Below are 25650 nucleotides of genomic sequence, written 5' to 3'. Positions count from 1 at the left end.
TAGCTTAGGACTAGAGTCCAATTTTCAGGACTCGAGTACCCGTTCAGGGGAGATAACTCTAATCGCCTTTCGTAACTCGTAAGTCACTTCAAAATGGACGACAAAGCGGACAAACGTTCAAATGTTTTAGGTAAGCCATACAGGCATTTAATAAAAAACATAATACCTTAGAATAGATCAATAGATGTTTGATGACCTTTTATTCGCAAAAGCATTACAAACAAGTGGGACAACATTGAACTACGGGTACTCGAGTCCGGTTCGGGTATTGTCTGCCGGGTACTCGAGTTGTTTTCGTACCCGGTCGCAACCCTACCAACCAACCAATGTCAGTCAGGGTAGAATGATATCCCGGAAAGATGCAAAAAGAAATACCTTCAAAGCTACTGCTCGTAAAACCTCAAGTAAAATGTAAAATTTATAAGTAAGAACTTACAAGTTGTTTCCAATGCATCGATACCATATTCAGAAAAATAAGTTTCACGTTTCAACACATCATGTATTAGTATTAACCGCTGGCCCGACACGACTTTTGGACAATTCGCTGACTGATTGTGTGGGTTCGTGCCCTGATGGCGTGGATCGTTGCTTCTGTCAGCAACTAGTTTGCCTGGCCCTTTTTCGAATATTTACAGGTCGGCATGATGAAGCTGAAATATATCGAATGCGATAAAAAAAACCAGCATTATTCGCTCACTCAGTCAAATTAAACTAAGCGACTGCTGCATATCCTTGTAGAATCTTCATGCTTTTACGGCGCTTCAAATCATATACTCTCTGATCGGATAAACGAGGCTAAGCGGTTACAGGAAGTGGCTAAATGGCTCGTACGCATGAGTACCGGAAGCTAAACAAGCATGGCTACCAGCGCGGGAGACTGGTGTCTTATTGAAAGTGATCCAGGGGTTTTCACAGAATTAATACGAGGATTTGGTATATTGAGTTTTCTTTATCATATATTTATGCATTAGTTTTCGTAAATTTGGGACCCGTTCGAGTTAATATGTCGCACACGCTCACCCGTTTTTCTTCACATTTCTCAGTGACAAGTAATTTTTATGGCACATATTTTTCTATGGTTCTAGCCTTTTAACGCTTGTCAGTTTTCATCAGTGTCAATTGACGGCTAAATTTACGTTTACAATGTATTTGGTTGGTGTTGTGCACTTGACCTGAATCTGGAAACAATGCGTCAGCTCTATGGAAAAATCTAGGTTACAACTATTTCATTTTCTAATGATTTTACACACATTAGTCTGGGCACGGACGTACATACATACATTGTATATACGTCTTTGGTCTGGGCAATTACAAGCAGCCACACAGAAGCTTGCACGTTGTTATGTATGTGCAATAATCTTGAACAACGCAGAGCTACAGATAAGCTTTTGGTGTTGTGGGTATTTTAGCTATGCATTTTAAAATCATTGGGTATCAGTAATTCTATCTGGGTATTCAAATTTCTGTTACCCACTACGGCACGTTTTTTAACACATGTGGGTATTTAAGTTAAATATTTAAAAACACTATTCATCTAGTCCCTGCAAACTGGTGTCGTGTGGGTTCGAGAGCTTTGTCATGGTAGGACTCAAAAATACCACGATACTTCCACAAGAAAGTGTGATGGCAAATGATCGTGATGTAGCTGTCATCGTGGAGTTTGACAGAATGCCCGTTTATAATTTCAAAATAAGTTGCTGATTTGCTAATCGAATACGCAGGGTTACTTCACAATATTTTGATGATACACACAAGTTTTATTTTTGTAGCTTATCTGTAATGTTCGTTGAGTATTTGATTCACTTGGATTTTATTTTACTCTGTATTTCTGCATTTCTGATGCGTATTTTACGCAGATACGCAGCTTATCTGGAGCTCTGACAACATGCAGTAAATGTGGTGTCTCCTTGAAGTGACTTCGAAATATGCCTCTGCTCACCTCATGCACCTGGCAATGAATGGGTACTAGGAAGGATGAGCTGAGTTTTATACTCCCAAGGGTGATGAGAATGAATCTTGAGTGCACACTGATCCACTGAATCAGTAGTGCTTTGAGCATGCTTTGGGGTGTGGATTTGGGGCATTATTAATATGCACATAATTATGCAATTATAGACTTTTTCAGGTGGTCAATAACTGTTTCTGTAGACCCGAGATATAAAATATGCAGTGTTAGAAGTTGGCACTGGTTCTTTAGTCCTTGCCAAACTGCCCAATAGTTAAGGTATCCTAAGGACTAGTAGACATTTGCCATTTTAAGGGTTTTTTAAGGTGTTATCATTATAAGGACTAGCGGAGTAAAACTGTTATTTTCTACCGCTGATATGGACAGAGGACACCAATGTTTTTAGTTGTTAGGATCATCATGACTGAGCTGTGGTCTCCGCCAAAGGAGACATCTGATTGGCTGAAATCAAGGGATAACCTAGTCCTTGGGTTTTTCTGCTATTTTTAGTAACTCAAGTAAATATTGTTAATTATCGGACCTGGAATGGAGTCAGTATGCATTTCTATAGACAGTCATGTGATCACTTCTTGGTTTGGCCAGACCCCTGTAGATCTGGGGTAGAATAGGTCTTAAGCAACCCATGCTTGCCGTAAAAGGCCTCTAATGGGATCAGGTAGTCAGGCTCGCTGACTTAGTTAATGCATGTCATCGATCCCAATTGCGTGGTTCGATGCTCGTGATATCAATCACTGGATTGTCTGGTCCAGACTCGATTATTTACAGACCGCCGTCATATAGCTGGAATATTGCTTAGTGCGGCGTTCAACAAACAAACAACAATTTGTTCACCCTGCTAAATTTAAGGATTTTGATTTAACCTGCACCAGGTGCATGTTGACATGGAAAGCTTGTTGCTCCAGACTAAACCAGGTTGCACCCTAGTCCCATAAATTTATTCTGGCTTTGTTTATGTCCTCATATTAATTTGGGCTTGTGGGGACATAGGTAGTGAGAGTTGTCCCTTTGGCATGCCAGAAAACTATCATTGTGGGTTTGAATCCTAGTTTACCCTGATTATTTTTCTAGGTTTACTCAGTGCCATACCCATGCTTGTGGGTTTCACCAAAGTGGTTACTGTCTAAAGTCAACAATGAACCGAAATATATAAATATTAATGTAATTAGTGTTTTATTTAAGTTGATAGTTTATTGGATAAGCAAGAATATACTTATATAATCTATTAACATAAATTGCATCATTGTTTGAGTCACAAATAAGAAAACTCAAGTACAGTTTCCACCATTATACAATTCCAAGACTAGTGCTATAACTTGTACATATTATAATAGTTACTTGATAAAAGATAATTTCAAATGCTTTTGGCTACCTACAATATTGGCTTGACTTCTTGATTTTACCACTGGCTACCTGGAAAAAAAAAATAACGGTAGCCACATGGCTACTTGGTAAAAATTTAAACTTTGAGGCCTGGGTCTTTGAACACCCTTAATCATGCTAAACGAGCCTCCTGGTGGTAATGAAGGCCGGGAATCAACCAAGCGCTAACCATTGCTAACGGTGAAGTGACACCAATACACAGGATATTCAAAGTCCTTTTACACACGCTTCAGTGACTTTGCCCACGCACGCGAAAAACTGGGTCCTGCAGTAGGAATTGAAAATCCACATCCCAAAGAGGCCACCCTGACTGTTAATACATCTGAGCTTTATTTACAATACTACATCACTAATCACTGTGTTATGTGCAATTCACAGTCATAAGCAGGGAAAAACTAGACTTAAAAAAGTGGGGCTCCATTGTGCATACTGGACGCATATTTGTGAGACACATAAAACCCTCCATAAGAGATCTGAAGTTGTACTTGTTTCTACTAGTTAGTGCATCTGTTTCAACTTTGACAAAATTATTGGACATGATGCAACCTGATTTTGTCTGGTGCAACAAGCTTTACATGTCATCATGCACCTGGTGCAAGGTTAAGTTCCTTAGATCGAGCCCTGCCATGGGAGAACCGCCTCACTCAGCGTGTACGTCTGTTTCAGGTTGTAAGGGAGTGCAGGTGGAGGAGATATGGAGTCTGGACAGTGACAGCTTCAAGAACCTAAAGTAAGTTTAGTCCTGCAGCAGACCCTGTGTTTGTTCTTCATGCCGCCAATAATGTGTATGCATCACTCACTCTCTGCTTTACAGAGTTGCATCCCTTTGCCATGCCAGGAACTGATGATCCTTGGTTTCAGTTTCCCAGTCATGATCCAGAGTGGTCAATATAGCCTGCAACCTCGGGGTATCGCAGTACTTGTCATGTATGCTAAACGGAACAAAATGCACTCACTAACCTTTATGATTATTCATGTTCTCCATATCAGATATCATTAATTTTATCTAACAATGCATATTTTACTGACAAAAGTTCATTATTTACATTAGTAGCTCCAAGTAAAAGCCGGGCCTCGCGCTCAGTTTGACAAGGGAGAGAACTCCATCATATCGCGGTACAGAGAAAAGTTGTGTATGGAGGTCCGAATTGGACAAAAAGAGGACATAATTCTACCAACCACTTGGTATGATCATGCCAGACATCAGTGATTTGTCCAGACAAGTGCAAAGACAGCACAAGTAAAATTCTAAATGTGTTATCAGTAATAGGTATTCAATGCATATTTACCGAAAAGTAAGAGAAGAATATTTTAAAAATCAACAACAAAATATAAGAAATGATATTCTAAGATTGTTTTTAAAAAAAATTGGATGACAATAATTTATCACATAATGGAAAAATGTTGAAAGTCAACAATAAATATATAAAAAGCACTGCTAGTATGCCCAAAGTATGTATTTATCTTTTGGCTACTAGTGAAGAACGTATTTCTAAGTTTGGCATTATGGCCCTTATGATCTCCCAATAGATTCTCGGCACAGAGCGGGAAAAAATGTGCGGACTACGTAACTTCCGTTACCTTATTAGTCGCCATGAATATGCAGATGATCTAGTTCAGGTCGATAGAGAAAGTTTACTTGGGGAACTGCGGGTTATATCGTTGGCCATTAATAGATGGGGTTAAGGCAATATTGAAAAATATGCCAGAAGTAAGTATCAACGCATTAATAACTCCTTACTTACAGCAGACGGAATATTCCGAAGAAATTGAAACTGTTTACGGAGTGAGCATTTCCTGGTTACTGATTTGCATTAATAGACAGCCGCTAAGAGGCGTGTCCCGCATGAACTACCGGAAATCACAAATGCCGATACGATGAATGCCGCGGTACCACGGGGTCCGAGTATATATATATTAAACTGAACTGTTCAAAAAAGTGATAAGACAAACTCATTCCCAGTGCATGGGAAAGTGAGAGAGGAAAAATGCAATGTTTACCAGATGTTTCCATAGTCTTGTTTTTGATGGGACCAAAATTTAAAAATGTCTTCTTTGAAGCTGCGTATGTTTGGTGATACTTTGAGTCAAGCTAGTTAACATGGCCAGCAGAACCTTTGTCTACTAGACTAGAACTGAGAAAATCAAATGAAACTACACTTGATTCCACATATTATTTGGCTCATATTTTTATTGAACTGTTGTGAGGGGATTTCAAAAATATAATGCATATGGTTAAGGTAGAAGTCGCTACATACAGAACTAAAATTGTGAAATCGGTAAATAACAACTTGAGGTCAATGAATTATCAATAAAAGTTACATTGAAACTTTTGTTTTTGATATAGTCAATGGCTCGAACTTTTGTTGCCACTGACAATTGTTACAAACTTAACACATAACACTGTGTATTCTACTGTTTATATTCTGACTTGACATGTTTGAAGCATTCTTTTTAAATAGGAAAAGATTATTCATCAATGTTACTGTTTAAGTGATCTGGAAATTCACATAGTGTCCACAAAGTAAAGGCAACAAATGGCCAAGTCGTCTAAGGCACCTCAATTAGCTGTGCAGAGTTGCATCCCTTGAGTATGCCAGAATCCTATGATTGTTGGTTTGTCCTGATTAAGGTTCTAAGTTTGTCAGCACCATACTCGTGCTCGTGGGTTTCACCAAAGTGGTAAATGTCTGAGACCTGCTTCACTTGACAGCCTCTATGGTCTAATGGTAGAGCGTCCGCCCGGAGAGCGGAAGGTCTGGGGTTCGATCCCCAGCCGCGTCATACCAAAAGACGTTAAAAGATGGTACCCTGTCTGGCACTCGACATTAAGGGGCTAAAACAAGGACTGGTCGGCTCTGAGTCAGTATAGTGTGTCTGAGTTGGTTATTCATGTTTAACTGCGGCATGGTATCTCAGTGTGCTAGCACTATAAATCGGCATCAGTCCGGACTAGTACAAGCAGCCACACACATACACGTGCATGCACGTCGCTATATAAGTGCAATAATCTTGGACGCGACATTAAACCCCATTTCACCTCACCTCAACTGCTTCACTTAGGGCTTTCCTCCCACATTAAGCTGACACGCTGTGATATTACTGGAATACTGTTAAAAGCAGCGTAAAACCCAACTCACTCAATCCACAAAATATATTTTTCATTTTGGTAAAAGTTAACACAATCATAGAAAGTGCATTTTTATATACTCACTGTGACGGATCTGGGGGGGTTCACTTATTTGGACATGTCACAGTTCGCCTTTTCCAAATAATCACAGAACAGGATATCTTTGTTCAACAATAATACTGTAATTTATTTACATGAATCAAACACTCAAATTATATTAATAAAGATATATATATATATATATGTATACTTTATTACTTAATAAGTATACAATGTATTATCTCAAACAGTACCAAATATGAATTTGTGGCAGCGTGTTAATACATTCTTACAATATCATGCGACTGACTGCATTGACTCCTCATCTCAATCTAACTGATCTAACCGTAAAAGAAAGCAATGATGTCACAACCAGCCATGTTCCCGAGGCAAGTGTGTTAACTGACTATAAAAGTCCAGTTTCCACCCTTGCTGAACTAGGCTGGGATTATGGGGTTACATTTTGGCTGGACTAACGAGTCTATGCATAGTCCAAACAAAATTGCCAGCGAAATCCGGTTCGTAAAGTGTCATGCAGATTTCGGTTGACTGCAGGATTTGCAAAGCATGTGCACCGCTAACTTGTTGTCAACAGATATTTTCTAAATCTTTTCATGTTTTTAATCAAGGTGCTCAGATTATTTGATGCACTTCGTGATGTAAGACTCGTTTTATCACAATATAGATCTTGATTATCGATCATATCTTGACTGGGCGCCACCGTTTTGTTTGAAGCAAATGCAAGTGATACGAGAGGTTGAATCTGATTGGTCAATAGGAGAGGCATAGAAAGAACATAACTCGTAATAGCCACTGGTGGCGCTACGATCGAGCCCAGGAATTCCAGCCTAGTTCGGCAAGGATGGAAACTGGACTTTTAAAGTCAGTTAACACTCTTGCCTTGGGAAGATGCAACCAGCTGATTGACTCTTAACGGTAAACAAAACGTGACGTCACAGCTGGTCATTGAACGAATATAAACTTTGATATTATATTATAACAAAAAGTATACGACTAATATAAAATATTAAGAAACTGACTGAAGTAAAGGAAATTAAAATACGGCACTTTATGCAATAATTGTAATGTAACCGAGGGAACACAAATATCGATGACGTCATGATCACAAACTTGTGAGGACCAGTAGACTGGCATGACGCTCTGCACAGTCCGTCATCGAAATACAAACTTAAGGTAATTTACGGCAAATAAACATAATCCCTACGTCTATTAAGTTGTTACTCACGTAAACACAAATGTTATACACAAATTAACTTGGAATAGTGCCTATAACTGAAGATAAAAAAATGAATGAAAACAGGACAATGCTACGCGCAATATATGAGAACTCTTGCACCTAAGTTCACCATAGTAATTTTCCTAATATTTGCAGATAATTTTGTTTTGAAAAAGACAACTACATGTATATTAGGTATCATGTGTATATCAAAAGTTGTGTTTTAATTTTTTATGTTTCAGTTCAGTCATAAATGATTAAACTTTAACAGTGTGTTTAAGCATGTTAACATGGTTAACAGAGAGTCGCAATAACATCTAGACTTTTCGGACAAGCTAATTACTTGCAGGTTTCTGTTAATTGTCAACACTACTTGAAACATAAAGTATTGACTCCAATGGTCGCATCCCACTAGTCCACAGCTCATTTCTCACTAGTGGTTGATGGATATGGAGAAAACATCTGCTATTTAACCCTGGTAGACCTCCGGTGCTGAGTGTTGTATTTGTCTCCCCCAGACCGGTGCATGGCCTCATCTTCCTGTTCAAGTGGGGGCCAGACAAGGACCCTGAGGGCAGTGTTGTGCAGGACAGCAGGCTGGACAAGATCTTCTTTGCCAAACAGGTGCTTGTAGCTAGAAATATCAGCCTTGTATCCGAATTACACTCAGTGCCACTCTGTGCTTGCAGAATGTACATTGTCACAGAATAGGTCTTCAGCAACCCATGCTTGCCGTAAAAGGCGACTATGCTTGTCGTAAAAGGCAACTAACGGGATCGGGTGGTCAGGCTCGCTGACTTGGTTGATGCATGTCATCGATCCGAATTGCGTGGATCGATGCTCGTGATATCAATCACTGGATTGTCTGGTCCAGACTTGATTATTTACAGACCGCCATCATATAGCTGGAATATTGCTGAGTGCGGCGTTAAACAACAAACCAACCAACCAGCCACATGATTACAGTTCATCTTGGGGCGGGGCGGTCGGGTAGCCTAGTGGTTAAAGCCTTCACTCGTCATGCTGAAGACCCGACATGGGTACAATGTGTGAAGCCCATTTCTGGTGTACCCTGCCGTGATATTGCTGGAATATTGCTAAAAGCGGCGTAAAACCAAACTCACTCACTCACTCATCTTGGGGCGTTATCATTTGACAGTCTGCTCTTTAAGAGGGCTTAAATTTTTATAAATAGCCTTGAATTCAGCTAGACCTTGATTTGGGCTAGTCGACACTCTTGCCTCAGGAAAGTGAGAGGCATAGGACTTTCTGTTTCACAGTTTACTTGCATTGGGCATGTGTTTTTCCAAACCAGAAATGTGTGAAGTCAGTTGTCGCCTGAAGTGGTGAAGTTTCAGTGTGGTGAATAAGAGTTTAATCACAAATCGTGTTGGATCAAAACATGATAAATGTAGAGCATATCCCACATCACAAATTATGTTCACCTCGGGAGAATTGCACACCTTCGTGGCCAATAGTTTTGAAATGTTAACTGACATTTGCAGCAGACTTGGCCCTGATTATCGGTTTCTGAGTTGGTCTGGAGTATATGAAACCCCATTCACTCAATCACTGTATTGCTTCCTTAATGATAAGACCCGTGAAGATCCGGGGTAGAATAGGTCTTCAGCAACCCTTGCTGGTCGTAACAGGATCGGGTGGTCAAGCTTGCTGTCTTGGTTGATGCATGTTATCGTATCCCAATTGCATGGATTGATGCTCATGATGTCAATTACTGGATTCTCTGGTCCAGGCTATTTACAGACCGCCGCAATATGGCTGGAATATTGCTGTGTGTGGCGTTAAACAACAAACAAACAAATCCTTAATGATAATATGAAAGTCGTGCATGACATTGACACACTTTATTATATTGTTTCAGGTTATCAACAATGCATGTGCTACCCAAGCTATTCTGAGCATCCTACTCAACACCCATCACGCAGATGTCGAACTCGGGGACACCTTGGGATCATTTAAGGAATTTGCCCAGTCATTTGATCCTGCAGTGAGTGTCAGCTACTTCAGTATCGCCTGTTGTGTTTGGGAGCCAGAACAAGTCCCCAGCACTCCTTGCTGGTCAAAACAACTGACTAATTGGAATAGTTACAATGTTTGAAGATCCGGGTTAGAATTGGTCTTCAGCAACCCATGCTTGTCTTAAGAGGCGACTAACGTAAACAGGTCGGGTGGCTCACTGACTTCGTATCCCTATTGAGGTAGATCTGTCATTGGATTGTGTGGTCCAGACTTGATTATTAACAGACCACTGTCATATAACTGCAGTATTGCTGAGTGCAGTGCTAAACAACAAACAAACATGTGTTAACTGGCTGGTGGCACGTTTTCATACCCAAACAGTACATATTGATTGTATACCCAAACAGTACATATAGATTGTATACCCAAACAGTACATATAGATTGTATACCCAAACAGGGGCGGTTGGGTAGCCTAGTGGTTAAAGCGTTCGCTCGTCACGCCGAAGACCCGGGTTCGATTCCCGACATGGGTACAATGTGTGAAGCCCATTTCTGGTGTCCCCCGCCGTGATATTGCTGGAATATTGCTAAAAGCGGCGTAAAACCATACTCACTCACTATACCCAAACAGTACATATAGATTGTATACCCAAACAGTACATATTGATTGTATACCCAAACAGTACATATAGATTGTATACCCAAACAGTACATATAGATTGTATACCCAAACAGTACATATAGATTGTATACCCAAACAGTACATATAGATTGTTTGTACTATTAATTGCTCCTATTACAGAAAAAAAAAGTTGCTTGATTTAAAGAATAAACTCAAATGAAAATCCCATGTCTTTCCCCCCGCTAACATTATATGATTGGTTACTGATGTTCTGCTTATGACAGGGTTTTACGTGACACTTACTGTGTATTTCACACAATAATTTCCAGAAATACTCCCAAATGTTTTGATATGAGATGAGTCATAACTGACGCAATAAATTCACCAAGAAAATCTAAATTCAGACTGAGTATTTCCGATATTTTGTTTTAAATACTGACCACTACTCCGCTAGGTGTTTTAAGTGATACAAATTGACAAACTTGCAGAATCAAATTAGACTGATGTAACTTTCATAAAATAGAAACTGGGAATTTGATTCTCAGATTTAGAAAATGACACTCACCCACCCACAAAAAATATATATATATGTTTACAAGGCTATGTGAAACCCTGTTTTGATTGTCCCTTTTATATCAGTACATTATATGTGTACCATTTATTGCACAAATATTACCGATATAATTATGACTTCTTATTTCAATTGTTTCTTTTCCAGCTACGAGGTTTAAGTCTCAGTAACTCCGATGTTATACGAGCTGTACACAATAGTTTTGCAAGGTAAATACAAGATGGATAACTATGATAACAGGTGCTCAACTCAGCTGAGTCCCGAACTGAACCAGCAGCCTTGTGTAGCGTTCTTCAACAGTGAATGGAAAATGAAAGGATTTGAGATTTGTCGTATGTTGAAATAACAGTTCTGTGTATTTAACCAGAATTATAGCTAAAATGGATAGAATTATCATCAAACCGCCCGTACGTTATCAGAAATGAGCGGGCCACTGTAACTAGATAATGCCCTCATATTGCTTGACGACGGGCCATTATCAAGCCTGTTGTTAGGTGACATCATAGGGTAGAGAAAGTAACATGTATTATAGTGACGTCATCTGGTTTGTTCTATGATGTTTCCATATTTGTAAAAGTGGGTCAGTGACATTCGTGTTGACTGCAGTAAATGTTTCAAAACCGATATTGTTGTTTCTTTTTATTTGATAACAAATTCTATCCATTTTAGCTATAATAACGGTAACGCTCTTTTTCAGGGCATTATCATTTGCAGAAGCCCTTGGTCTATTCAACTGCCCTCCTTCGTTGGGCAGTTAATGGAAGACCTCGGGCTTCTGCAAATGATAATGCCCTGAAAAATAACTTTACCCTTATATCGTAAGTGCTAAGAGGCCAGCTCCTTGTTCATCCCTATGATTTTGGTCTGAAAAACTTGGCCTATACTTGGTAATATCTGGTAGCATCAAGTTAAGAACATTGTTGGTTTGTATTAATGGCTCACTTGTGAAGAACATTTTTGTTTTCTTCCAGACAACAGATGTTTGAATTTGACGAGAAGCAATCAAAGCACGACGATGATGTTTACCATTTTGTAGGTTATATGCCTGTTGATGGGCGTCTGTATGAACTGGATGGTTTGCGAGAGGGACCAGTAGACCTAGGTAGGTTGTTTGTAAAGATTTAGGGGGACCCTAAATTCAAACACTATAGGTGTAAAGAACAATTAACCCCAAACCCCCATTATCATTCCTCTGGCATATAATGCGGGGGATATATATTTGACGCCTTGTCTGTCTATCCGTCCGTAATCATTTCATTTCCGGAGTGTAACTCGAAAATCATTCAATATTTTTCAACAAATTGGCAGATATATCAAACAGATCCGCCAATTTGTTGAAAAATATTGAATGATTTTCGAGTAACACTCCGGAAATATCAAACAGATCCACCCTGTGAAGTTTCTGGGGTAGAATAGGTCTTCAGCAACCCATGCTTGCCGTGAAAAGGTGACTTTGCTTGTCGTAAAAGTCGACTAACGGGATCGGGTGGTCAGTCTCGCTGACTTGGTTGATGCATGTCATCGATCCAAATTGCGTGGATCAATGCTCATGATATTCATCACTGGATTGTCTGGTCCAGACTCGATTATTTTACAGTCCGCCGTCATATAGCTGGAAAATTGCTGAGTGCGGCGTTAAACAACAAACAAACCAACCAACCAATGAAACCGATGCTGAAGTGGTGCCTTTTGCCATTTACAGATTTTTGGCATTTTTATTGTTCTCGATAACCATGGAAACAATTTGTACTTTTGTACAATTTGTCTCAAAAGTGGGGAGTTGGGGTGTAGGTGTCAATCTTGAAAACTATGAAAGACTTTTTATCCAAACCTGGTACATGTATTAACCAAAGATGAAAGTGGTGCCATTTGCTATTTAGGATTTATTCAAAATGTGAATTTTCCTGGTTTACATGGAAACAAGTCAGACTTAGCTGAAACAGATGTTGGTGTTTCTGAAGTGGAACTAAAAAAAACATTCATCATTTTTCATCCAAGCTTGGTACATTAATCAAGGGCTGAAGTGGTGTGTTTTGCTATTTAGGAAACTCATATTTTCCTCTTGCCATGGCAACAAGTTTGACGTTGTTCAGTGTTCATTGAGCTTCCTTCTGCTCACTCCATCTGCTGCTGACCTTGTCTGTTGATCCATCCCACTGACTGTTCATCTTTCCCCCCCTACAGGTGCTGTACCAGCTGACTCCGACTGGCTGGACCTTGTGAGACCAGTCATAGAGAAGCGGATGCAGAAGTAGGTTGCTAGCACACTACTGTGGAGCACATGGTTGTAGATGGTTATCAACTCGCAATTTGTTAATAAACTTGTTGATTCCCATATGTAGAAGATTTCATGAGTCTAGATACTTTTGAATGGATTCCTGCTGTCCATGAAAATATTGACTGGGCAATGTAGTAATGATGTTAGCCTGCTGTTCCTGAAGCTTGGTGAGCGCTAAGATGATCATAACTCCCATACTTTAACCTAGGCTTACAATAGTCTCAGCGCTAAGATGATCATTACTCCCATACTTTAACCTAGGCTTACAATAGTCTCAGCGCTAAGATGATCATAACTCCCATACTTTAACCTAGGCTTACAATCAATCTCATTAAAATCAGATCTTAGTTCTCGCTACCACTCAACAAATATCTGAAGACACGTCAGACCGACCTTGCCCGAACTTTGACCGACCAATGGAATGACCAATCAGAAGGCAGCTTTCTCGTGCTTTACGGCACTAATTTCAAATTGGCGACTAGGCTTCAAAACATATTTTGACAAATTCTCGATTACAAATTTGAAACCTGAACAAAAGAACATTCTGGAATGGCTAATAGATGGGCTAGATTGTTTGGATTCAGTCGTTAAACCCGTAACTATCGTTCAGAATAAAGTTTCGAGGTTGCATGCTAAGAAATCTCATTCCGACTGTCACTTTCATAATCTGGTAAGCGACGCTCTGATTGGTTGGATGAAAGGTCGTTCTACTGTGACCCCTAATAGGATGTCTTCAGATCTTTGTTGAGTGGTAGCGAGAACTAAGGTCTGATTTTAATGAGATTGGGCTTACAATAGTCTCTGCGCTAAGATGATCATAATTCCCATACTTTAACATAGGCTTACAATAGTCTCTGCGCTAAGATGATCATAATTCCCATACTTTAACATAGGCTTACAATAGTCTCTGCGCTAAGATGATCATAATTCCCATACTTTAACATAGGCTTACAATAGTCTCTGCGCTAAGATGATCGTAACTCCCATACTTTAACATAGACTTACAATAGTCGTAGTGCTAGGATGATCACAATTCCCATACTTTAACATAGACTTACAATAGTCGTAGTGCTAGGATGATCATAATTCCCATACTTTAACATAGGCTTACAATAGTCGTAGTGCTAGGATGATCACAATTCCCATACTTTAACATAGGCTTACAATAGTCGTAGTGCTAGGATGATCACAATTCCCATACTTTAACATAGACTTACAATAGTCGTAGTGCTAGGATGATCATAATTCCCATACTTTAACATAGGCTTACACTAGATGGATTGACAAACACAGCAGGTTGTTTTGAAACATAGGCATCTGTCACACAGTCAGATATGCTGGTAGGAATTTTGTTTAAAGGCAAGACCAGTTTTGGTCTTTTGATTTTTTTAAGTTTGACTTTTCTTAAAAAATTAAGAGTGTTTAGCCTCAAATCAATCCTTACAACCTTGAATATTTAGCTCACCTGACCAAGTGTCCAGTCATATGCCTCTCTCTCTCTCTCTCTCTCTCTCTCTCTCTCTCTCTCTCTCTCTCTCTCTCTCTCTCTCTCTCTCTTCCTTAACTTTGTTGTATAAGTGCGTTGAATCCCATTCACCTCACTCACTCACTCACTCCAAAACAAGAAATTAAGTTAGTGGTGGCCTGATGTGCTTCTGGTACATTATTATCTCCACGAAGTGAAAGGGGGTGAATATAGGAATGGGTGCTGTCCGTCACATCTTGTTTCCAGAGCACAACTAAAAAACCAGGAGAGATATCTTAACCAAGCTTGGCACATAGATAGGTCTAGTGGTGAACTGGTGCCTTTTGATAGTTTAGGATTTTGACTTAGACTGAAAATTGCACTTCTGGAGCAGATCTTGAAAACTGTACAATATTTCTTGCCTTGCACACAGCCAGACAAGTAATTTTGGTGGGGGGTATGAGCATTTCATCCTTGTTAAATTATAGGTACAGGTGTGTGGTTTGATGTGTGTTTCTTTTATCAGATACAGCACAGATGAAATCCACTTCAACCTGATGGCAGTTGTGTCCGACAAGAAGATGATGTATGAGAAGAAGCTGAAGGAACTCTCAAATAAGATGGAGGTGATCATCTTGAAGTGTATAGAAGCAGAAATTTGTGCTGAATAGGTCCCCGGTATTTGTCTTTCACCCCAGTGACACTCAGTGTCTTCCCACACACATCTCATGTTGTTGAGTTGTCTCCCTTTGCATGGGTTCCTCAAAGCTCCTCACAGCGATAGTACGTTCCCGGAGCTCTCTATACTTAGTACTATGTGCTGCCACCAGTCAAAACTCCCCACTGTGAATAGGTGGCCACAACCATGCTTGGAGTTGAACTCGCAACCGAATGACTGTTATTTTTACAAACAAGTGACGACTGTCGTGACGCCGAATACACTTATCGCTGCTAAATTACTTTCTTCGTTTGTCAATTTGAATTTCTGTTTCATTAAAACTATTGTGTTATTGATATAGTAAGAATGTAAGGGAGAAGTTGGTTTATTTTCCGTTAGTCTGCAATCTCGAACCATTCTAATTATCAAAACAACAAAGTAAATTCATCTGGAAAACATGGTCAGTCGTAAACCTTTTCAAATTGAAATATGTTGGCATTCCCAAAGACATAAACAAAAGTATAAACGTTACTACATATGGGGTTGGAGGGCAAATTTCAAGATTCTTGAAATGGCCGCGCCCACACTGGTGGCAGCGATGTTACCGAGAGTGTAACGAAGGTGTCACACGCTGGGAAGGAGCTTGGGGTTCCTCCAAGCTCCTTCCCTTCGTTACTCTTGTTTACTCTTGGTTACTCTCGGTAACATCACTGTCACCATTACAAAAGCTTGTGATTTGCCCACTAACCCCAAATGTAGTAATGTTTATGCTTTTGTTTATGTCCTTGGGAAGGACATCATAGTGAATTTTGAAAAGGTTTATGACTGACCATCTAAAAGTAAACTAACTGGCGACAATATTTGTTTAAGATATGAATTGATAGTTGTAATTGCTAATCTCGTTCACAAAGTCGTATTTGTAAGGCCCATGTCATATACATAATTAATTATAAATGTTGCACATCATGACGTTTGTTTATTTACAGTTATATATTTTCATGAACATAAGTGATATTGTACCAAAAGGAAATATTAACATTATAACTTAGTGTAGCTGTCTATTACAATTGAATACCCATCCGTAGACTTCACACAATGAATCCCCTGTGAACATGTGTCCTACCTCACTTGAAACTTGGCCAAACATATGTCCTATCTCACATGAAACCTGGCCAAACACATGTCCTATCTCACATGAAACCTGGCCAAACACATGTCCTATCTCACATGAAACCTGGCCAAACACATGTCCTATCTCACATGAAACCTGGCCAAACACATGTCCTATCTCACATGAAACCTGGCCAAACACATGTCCTATCTCACATGAAACCTGGCCAAACACATGTCCTACCTCACATGAAACCTGGCCAAACACATGTCCTATCTCACATGAAACCTGGCCAAACACATGTCCTACCTCACATGAAACCTGGCCAAACACATGTCCTATCTCACATGAAACCTGGCCAAACACATGTCCTACCTCACATGAAACCTGGCCAAACACATGTCCTATCTCACATGAAACCTGGCCAAACACATGTCCTACCTCACATGAAACCTGGCCAAACACATGTCCTACCTCGCATGAAACCTGGCCAAACACATGTCCTACCTCACATGAAACCTGGCCAAACACATGTCCTACCTCACATGAAACCTGGCCAAACACATGTCCTACCTCGCATGAAACCTGGCCAAACACATGTCCTATCTCACATGAAACCTGGCCAAACACATGTCCTACCTCGCATGAAACCTGGCCAAACACATGTCCTATCTCACATGAAACCTGGCCAAACACATGTCCTACCTCACATGAAACCTGGCCAAACACATGTCCTATCTCACATGAAACCTGGCCAAACACATGTCCTACCTCACATGAAACCTGGCCAAACACATGTCCTACCTCGCATGAAACCTGGCCAAACACATGTCCTACCTCACATGAAACCTGGCCAAACACATGTCCTACCTCACATGAAACCTGGCCAAACACATGTCCTACCTCGCATGAAACCTGGCCAAACACATGTCCTACCTCGCATGAAACCTGGCCAAACACATGTCCTACCTCACATGAAACCTGGCCAAACACATGTCCTACCTCGCATGAAACCTGGCCAAACACATGTCCTACCTCGCATGAAACCTGGCCAAACACATGTTCTATCTCACATGAAACCTGGCCAAACACATGTCCTACCTCGCATGAAACCTGGCCAAACACATGTCCTACCTCACATGAAACCTGGCCAAACATGTCCTACCTAACATGAAACCTGGCCAAACACGTGTCCTATCTCACATGAAACCTGGCCAAACATGTCCTACCTAACATGAAACCTGGCCAAACATATGTTCTACCTCACATGAAACCTGGGTGAACATGTCCCATCTCAGACTCTCAGTCTGGCTCCTGGGAAGAAAAGGTTGGCTCCTAAAATAGTCATGTCAAAGTTGCTTGGCCCTCTAACTAAAAAAACAAACTTAAGAGTGCTGTGATAGGCGGCCACAACCATACTTGGTGTTGAACTCTCAGTCGACTGACTTTTACTTTTTCAAACAAGTCTTTGTCAATTTGAATTTCTCTTTCATTTTAACTATCATGTAATTGGTATCATAAGGGAAGGGGAAGTTGGGTACCTTTTCGTTGAACAAAAATATAAATTCATCAAGGAAATAGCAAGTTGGTCGTAAACCTTTCCAAATTCACTGACATACACACAAAAAATAAGTCACTACATTTGGAGTTAGAGGCAAATTTTGAGATTCTTGTAAGAGCCACCTGCACACATGGTAGCAGTGATGATACCAAGGTCCCGTTCCACAAAGTGATCTTGGCGCTACGATGATCGTAACCCTATGTTAAAGTATGGGAGTTATGATCACCTTAGCGCCAAGTTCGCTTTGTGGAACGGGGCCCAGAAGGGGCGCTGCGATTCGCTGTGCAGAGTTGCGTCCCTTGGGCACGCCAGAAACCTATAATTGTGGGTTCGAAATTCGGTTTGCCCCAATTATGTTTCAAGGTTTGTCAGCACCATACCCGTGCCCGTGCCCGTGGGTTTCACCGAAATGGTAAACGTCTGAGACCTGCGTCACTTTGGGCTTTCCTCCCACATTAAGCTGACACGCCGTGATATAACTGGAATACTGTTAAAAGCGGCGTTAAACACAACTCACTCACTCACATTCATGGACTTTACTTTGTATGAACCTTAGTAGCATGATCACCGAGCAGTAGGATGTAAAGCTGATACTATTAAGAGAGCTGTTAAACACCGCTGAAAAATATGTTGACATTTGGTGTAATCGGTTGTCATGAAATTATAGGATACGTTGGTGAGGTGCTGAAGCTTTATAACAGCTTTCCTTTGTTTTGTGTTTAATTTGAAAGTATCAGAAATGAGTAAGCAACTGCTAGAATGTTCATGTAACAATGTTGTAGAGTGGTGGCATGGTCACTGATGATATTCAGTCGGAGCTGACCAAGCTCACGGTCCTCATCCAGGAGGAAGAGATGAAGATGAAGAGATACAAGGTGGGTCACACGCGGGGCTTCAGTGAGGGTCAACAGGGCCCCGTTCCACAAAGCGATCTTAGCGCTACGATCATCGTAAACCTATGTTAAGATATGGGAGTTACGATCATCTTAACTCTAATGTTGCTGGAGTAAAATGTTCAGGCTGCCAAGATGCCGCTGTAAACTGTGGGACCTAATTCCTAGGCCTTGTTTCACAAAGCACCCTGATCTCAACCTGAACTTGGTGTACTAGCCTAGGCCTGGTTGCACTAGTAAGGCCATATGACAGTATTTGTGGATGGCACTATTTTAGGCTGATTTGCATAATCCTCTTCACTTTCACCACATTGTGACCTGGGGCCGTCGGGTAGCCTTGTGGTTAAAGCGTTCGCTTGTCATGCCGAAGACCCGGGTTCGTTTCCCAACATAGGTACAATGTGTGAAGCCCATTTCTGGTGTCCCCCGCCGTGATATTGCTAAAAGCGGCGTAAAACCAAACTCACTCACATTGTGACCTAACTTAATTCCATACCTCTGTGTCGTTGTTTGATTAAGAGCTGTATTTAAGTAAAAATATACAGCACCACACATTCTGGATAAACTACGTAGACAAGTACAGTAGAACACGGATATAACGAACTACAAGGGACCAGAGAAATCAGTTCGTATATCCGTTGTTCGTTATACACGTTTTTGCTCGGGAAATGTCCGCAATCTTGGATAAGACATATGACTCATCAGTTTATCTGTAGGACCATCATGCATTTCTTGAAAGTGGCGACTTTCTTTGTAGCAGACGAGGAGGTGATAATCCTAAAATATGCCGGCTGTAGTCCTGTACTTGTTAAAATCATATGTTGATAAAATTTCATTAACAATTTACTACCGGTATCAACACAACCCTCTCTTCCTTCGGTACACCCTTACTTTATACTTCAAGTCAATACTGTATCCAATTTGGAAGTGTTCATGTCATCCCCCTGAAACAAGGAATATCACAGGGACGTTCATAAATTATTATGTGTCTAGGTTTGTCAGCACCATACTCGTGCTTGTGGGTTTCACCAAAGTGGTATCGATGCTCATGATGTCAATCACTGGATTGTCTGGTCCAGACTTGATTATTTACAGACCACCGTCATATAGCTGGAATATTGCTGAGTGCAGCATTAAACACCAAACAAACAATGAAACAAACAACACCAAAGTTGTAAACGCTGTAATATAACTGGAATACTGTTCAAAGCAGCATTCAACAAAACTCACACACAAGTGCTTACCGGTACATCACTAAGGTTTCGCTTCCAATTGTGACTGTCGATTATACAACTCAATCATGTGTTTGTTTTTATTAAACTCTGACCTGAAAGGGCAGGGGTATATAGTTATACCAAGGAATTCCATCCTTCCAAAGGAAAAATTTTGTGTTACCTTTTTCATGTTTTAACTTAGAAATATTTTTGAGTCTAGGGTGGGGGTGTTAGTGAGCCCTGCTCACTTTTTGCCTTGTTTATTACATATATTTTTTGATTGAATTCCAATAGTTCATGAAACTGGTGTACATTAGAAATATATACTTGAAGTGTATTGTGAAAGAGGATGTCAACATTAAGGTTTCTTGAAACAGGGTCCTGGGTTAGACAGCACTAAATTGCTTGTTGTAAGAGGCAGCTGAATTGGATTGGGTGGTTAGTCTCCTAACATGTTTGCATGCTCATTATGTCAATCAGTGTGTTTTTTTGCCAACATAATGGCATTTGTCCACAGTGTGATCTCCACTTTTCAGGTTGAAAACATTCGAAGAAGGCATAACTACCTACCATTCATCATGGAATTGTTGAAAATTCTGGCAAAAGAAGAAAAACTTCTTCCTCTAGTAGAACAGGTTAGTTACAGGGTCTGTAGTGTAGTATATCATGCTAAAGGGTTCGATTCTCCACATAGGTGTTAATGCGTGAAGCCAGCCTTAGCTGAAAACATCGTCACTGTTCCTTCTAATCATGGAACCTTAATGTCTTTTGTCACAGGATCAGTCTGAACAAGAAAACAGTGTTATCACTATTCCTGCCATGAGGCACATTATAAGTTTGTTTGTCACTTGGGCCCCTCTATGTCATCAGAAGAAATGATTTCATGTGAAATTAATATACACTTAAGGTCCCTTCCTTGATAAGTATCTCTTAGATAGCTAACCTCAGTAGTATCTGAGAAAACTATGCACAGAGTAAAATAACATTGATTATAAAGGGCCGAAACTCTGTAAAACATTTTTACGGAATCAAGCTTGCCTATCCAAGGGATACTTGTCAAGACTAACTTTCATTCAAGTAACTTCAGTTGTTTTTGAAAAACAAGGGCCATAACTCATTTCAGATCATGACCAGTAATATCAGTATGTAAAGTTTCATTCTCTGACTTTAATAGTTTTTGAGAAAATTAGTCCCCTTTTAGAACCGAACTCCGGTCCAATATTAATCATACTTAGGATTAGGGGTCCTTCGAATAAAAGATTTGCCTCACTGTTTGGTCTCCTTAATTCAATTATGTTGTGTTTTCCAGGCGAAGGCAACTGCCGCCAAGAAACGTGAGGAGAAAGAGAAGAAATAATGTGAGTAGCTTCACTTCATGTCTGGTTGTCCATTATAAAGATGCTGCTATACCACATGTTCACATGACTCTGACCTGGTGATGATTTAGCTTCTCGTTTCAGGTGGTACCGTCGCCCTGGCCTACTAGTGATGTACTGTTATCGTCATGTCTGGTCATTATTGTTATTTATTGTACAGTCATTAAACTGCTTACATGTACATCGATGTCCTTTTTTGATATTTTTGCACCCCAACAGTTGAAATCACAGCAAATTAGACTGTACCCAGAGATGTGAACATTACGAGTTTTACCTTACCTGATGCTACAGTGCCAATAGGTGTAGCGTCAGGTAAGTATAAAAACATTGCATTTAATCTGAAAGAAATGCTAATTTTGTCACTTTTCTTTTAACAAATTATTTACTTGCATAAATATCCCTGAAAGTGAATTGTTGATGCAGGGTAATGCCTGATGAGAGCCATGAATTCACATTGTGTTTAAAACATCCTTTACTCCGTGATATGAGGTCTCTGCTTGTTATATTAAGACACACCCAAGTCAATTTTTGCAGGTGCTAACCGAGTAGAGTTTGCAGTACCAGTCCTTCCCTTGTTCATACACCGACACAATTAGAAATGGATAAGTAGTTTATTTTTGTGTGTATCTATGTACATATCATCGGCTGACTTGCCAGAAAGCCTGTTTACATAGCAGCCTTTGAAATTGATATGTGTTCTTTTTTTAATGAAACCCAGAAAGCAGTTACATCAATCAAATTGAAAGAAGTTTGTTTGCCCTATTTCATAGTTCAGAAGGAGATGCTTCTACCTCTTGCTGAATTGAGTAAAAGCTGATGCAAACCTTCTCCGGGCTGCTATAGCATCAGGACTGTTTTGGTCGTCTGAGCTACCACCATCACTTTCAGACTCTTTGAAAAATGACAGAAGACTTGCAAATTTCTGCCTAGATGTGTCAATCTCTGGAGATCTGCTATCCGACATATTGTCCGAGGCAAAAGATAGGTTGAGATTGTCCTGGTTTATACTGTTGTCCTGGCTACTGCTGGAGCTCTCCGAATCAGAACTGTCTTCCCCAACTAACCTTTTGCTGTCGGTATTGTCATCACTGCAGTCCTCAACTGTAATCTTAGGAATAGCTTTTGTTACGCTCCTTTTGGAGCTCAAATTGTTCCGAGAATTAGACAGTTTCACATTGTCTTCAGATCTGGACTGCCTCACATTAGTCTGAGATGAGGACTTTTTCACATTGCTCGGAGGACACACATTGACCTCTGCCTGCACCGTTTCATTGACGATCTCAACAGAGGTGTTCTTGCTTTTCCTTGCACGGCCTTCCTTGCTGGAGCTTCTGGAACGTCTTTCCTGGGGCTGAGCCAAGACGTTCTTGCTGCGTTTCCTATTTGGAACTAGTTTCTCGGCAGATTTTGTCCTACTTTCTTGAGATGATCTCAGAGTAACCTCTGGATCGTCTGATGATTCTTCCACTTCTATGTTTTGTTGCACTGTGTTTGTGTGCGATCTCCTTCCATGGGGCCGTTTCATCTTTGATTTAGTGACGAGCATCTTTAGCAGCCCGTTGGTCAGATCATCCTGTGCTAGTTGGGTCCCTTCATCGTCACCTGCTGGGTCATAGCCTTGATTGTACTTGGCTAGTTGGTGCTCCTGCCTGTGGACTGCATCCCTGTAGTAGCAAAAGGAACATTTATTCACTGTAGCTATAGATCTGAGCAGTCTTTGATAACACAGTAGGTGTGTTACTGCATTTGGATATGTTTCTGACAATGCAATATCCACATTTACGGTTCGAATAACTTTAAACCCATTTCAGTTTATACAGAGGCATATGTTGGAAAGGATTGATCTCCTTCTTATACCCTACTTTTGGCTCATTGCCATTGGATAACTAAAGTTCAGTTAAGAAAAAAGAATGCGGTTGAGTATTTTTTAAAATCCCAAATCATCAATAGGCATCAGTTTCACCACTACACTGATCTGTACAAGAAGTTTCATAAACAAAATATTCAATGGACCCTTATTTACTGCTCATAAAAAGTTAAGGACCACCCAATTCTTTCATATTAAAAATAGTTCATCTGTCATGACATACCATAGTAATATGAAAGAATTAGGTGGTCATTAACTTTTTTTTGAGTACTTAGCCACAAGCAGGAAGACAGATCTACCTGAGAAGTATTTCTTTGCTGGCCCTCTCCTTCACTGACTTCTTCCCATGCACTACTGCAACAGGGATTTTGTGTTGATCTGGTGATGGAGATGCAGTGATCACCTTTGGGGGATCGGCACCTCCTGACATCATCTTTGCCAACCGAGCTGCTGTCAGGACTGATGATACTGAAAGAGAGCAACACATGTGTTTGTGAAGTTGATAGATTGTCTAAGATGCATGCCCCTGTGGCAGGTTATTTATTTTGGAAGTCTGGACCTAGCATTTTGGTTTGGAAAATGATAAGCAGTTTATAAACTACTCCCATCAGATACAGCTTGTCAAGCTCTTTTCAAAATTGAATAAGAGAAATTATTTGATGTGGCATACCTGCATTAGTCATGTCTTTCTTCTTGGCCCTAGGTTTTGGGGCCACAGCTGGTCCTTTCCTCTGAATAACTCCGTCACCCTCAGTGTCATGTTTAGCTGGAACAAACATGCAAACCTGACTGATTTATCGCCACATGCTCAGTTGTAAGAAGAGGGTTGTGTGTGAGGATGCAAGCCATAATGAGGTTCAAGCTTCATAATAACCGTCTTCATTAGGTAAGATTATAATTGCTTACCAAAACATACATGTGTTTTCATTTTGATTGTTATACTTTATACCGCGTCTTACCGTCTGCCATAGCGTAGACTTTTCTTCTGCCGTCTGTCCTTTCCTGAAATAACATACATCATTTTGGAAACTGTTCACAACGGAAATTCAAGCGCTCAAATAGTATTAAATATATTGTCACGTCTGCAGTATTTTCAATATATTGTAGGGGGCATGGGTGGCCCAGTTGTGCAAAGTTGGTTCCCAGAAACATGATTGTGGGTTCCAATCCCGGTTGGTTGGTTGGTTTGTTGTTTAACGCCGCACTCAGCAATATTCCAGCTATATGACAGCGGTCTGTCAATAATCGAGTCTGGACCAGACAATCCAGGGATTAATATCATGAGCATCGATCCACGCAATTGAGAACGATGACATGCATCAACGACCACCCGATCCTGTTAGTCGCCTTTTACGACAAGCATAGTCACTTTTTACGGCAAGCATGGGTTGCTGGAGACCTATTCTACCCCGGAATCTTCACGGGTCTCGGTTCGCCCCGATTAAGTTTCTTGGTTTGTCAGCAACATACCCGTGCTCATGGGTTGCCACAAAGTGTTAAACGTCTGATACCTGCATCACTTCGTGCTTTCCTTCCATATTAAGCTGATGCGCCACGAATTAACTGGAAAACTGTAGGTGGCGTTAAAACCAACTCACTCACTCACTCAATTGTATCAGATCAATAATTTGCTGCCACTTCAACCATATTTGAGTTTACAGACCCAAATGTCTTGATTATTTGGAAATAAATATTTTGCATTAAACTGGTCCAAGATAAACATCTATGCCGTTGTTACTCACATATTCCAACTGATTGCGCAGGTCGTTATTGGACTCTCTTAGGGACCGTCCCACAGACACTAGGTAGTATATCGTCATCCTACAAAGGGGGATAACTATCACAACATATGGAATGTTTACTGCCTTGGCGACATGCATGGCATGTATAACAAATTATGGTCACATCAGCAATCCTGAACCCATATAACTAGAAATATGTTATCGGTCACCAACTAGCGTTTTCAACTAGAAGTGTCATAGACAAAAATATAAAAATATCACAATTAATTAACATATTTTTCGCATTAAAACAATTTATATTTTTCACATTTACACAACAAAAGTACCATGGCTTATGCCCCTTGCAATATGACGTCATTGGTGCCAATTGATAAACATTATGACGTCTTCATGCTTTGTTAGAGCCGCTTCACGTGGTGTAGGTCTAGGTGTGTGATTCTAGCGTCTCTGATGCCAGCCAGCATAGTCACCACTGCGCCGGAGTGTGTCGTAGGCCATGTTGTTTTACCGCAAACTGGTACTTGATATCTTTTGCGTTGAGAATAGACAGGGACCCAG

At 40.4% G+C, this 25650-nt stretch overlaps 2 protein-coding genes across 3 annotated transcripts in view; one reads left to right on the top strand and one right to left on the bottom strand.

Annotated features, from left to right (window-relative positions):
- The first annotated feature begins 806 nt into the window (after positions 1 to 806).
- Positions 807 to 21664, top strand: LOC124140497 (ubiquitin carboxyl-terminal hydrolase isozyme L5-like). Its single transcript, XM_046508069.2, has 12 exons — positions 807 to 933; positions 4013 to 4076; positions 8271 to 8376; positions 9635 to 9760; positions 11075 to 11136; positions 11899 to 12029; positions 13112 to 13178; positions 15197 to 15296; positions 18783 to 18875; positions 20644 to 20742; positions 21417 to 21465; positions 21568 to 21664. The coding sequence occupies exons 1-11, from the start codon at positions 858 to 860 to the stop codon at positions 21462 to 21464; spliced, it is 972 nt and encodes a 323-aa protein (XP_046364025.1). The 5' UTR covers positions 807 to 857; the 3' UTR covers position 21465; positions 21568 to 21664.
- Positions 21665 to 22078: 414 nt separating this feature from the next.
- LOC124140495 (transmembrane channel-like protein 3) overlaps positions 22079 to 25650 on the bottom strand; it is a 49136-nt gene continuing 45564 nt past the window's right edge. For both annotated transcript variants that reach the window (XM_046508066.2, XM_046508067.2), the window contains exons 17-21: positions 25093 to 25171; positions 24310 to 24352; positions 24021 to 24116; positions 23650 to 23818; positions 22079 to 23147 (exon numbers count right to left, since the gene is read on the bottom strand). In XM_046508066.2, coding sequence (XP_046364022.2) covers positions 22271 to 23147; positions 23650 to 23818; positions 24021 to 24116; positions 24310 to 24352; positions 25093 to 25171 — 1264 coding nt within the window. In that variant the 3' untranslated portion in view covers positions 22079 to 22270. The remainder of the gene's footprint in view (positions 23148 to 23649; positions 23819 to 24020; positions 24117 to 24309; positions 24353 to 25092; positions 25172 to 25650) is intronic.

This window comes from Haliotis rufescens, unplaced genomic scaffold, assembly GCF_023055435.1.
Source record: "Haliotis rufescens isolate VD_foot unplaced genomic scaffold, xgHalRufe1.0.p SCAF_4, whole genome shotgun sequence".
Lineage (NCBI taxonomy): Eukaryota > Metazoa > Mollusca > Gastropoda > Lepetellida > Haliotidae > Haliotis > Haliotis rufescens.
This window is presented reverse-complemented; position numbering and strand designations above follow the sequence as displayed.

What these genes read in the sequence shown, in the direction of transcription:
- LOC124140497 (XM_046508069.2), top strand. Translation starts at nt 858, where the DNA reads ATGGCTACCAGCGCGGGAGACTGGTGTCTTATTGAAAGTGATCCAGGG. An exon ending in CCCAGTCATTTGATCCTGCA is followed by an intron (nt 9,761 to 11,074) that starts GTGAGTGTCAGC and finishes TTTCTTTTCCAG; the next exon opens with CTACGAGGTTTAAGTCTCAG. An exon ending in AACTCTCAAATAAGATGGAG is followed by an intron (nt 15,297 to 18,782) that starts GTGATCATCTTG and finishes ACAATGTTGTAG; the next exon opens with AGTGGTGGCATGGTCACTGA.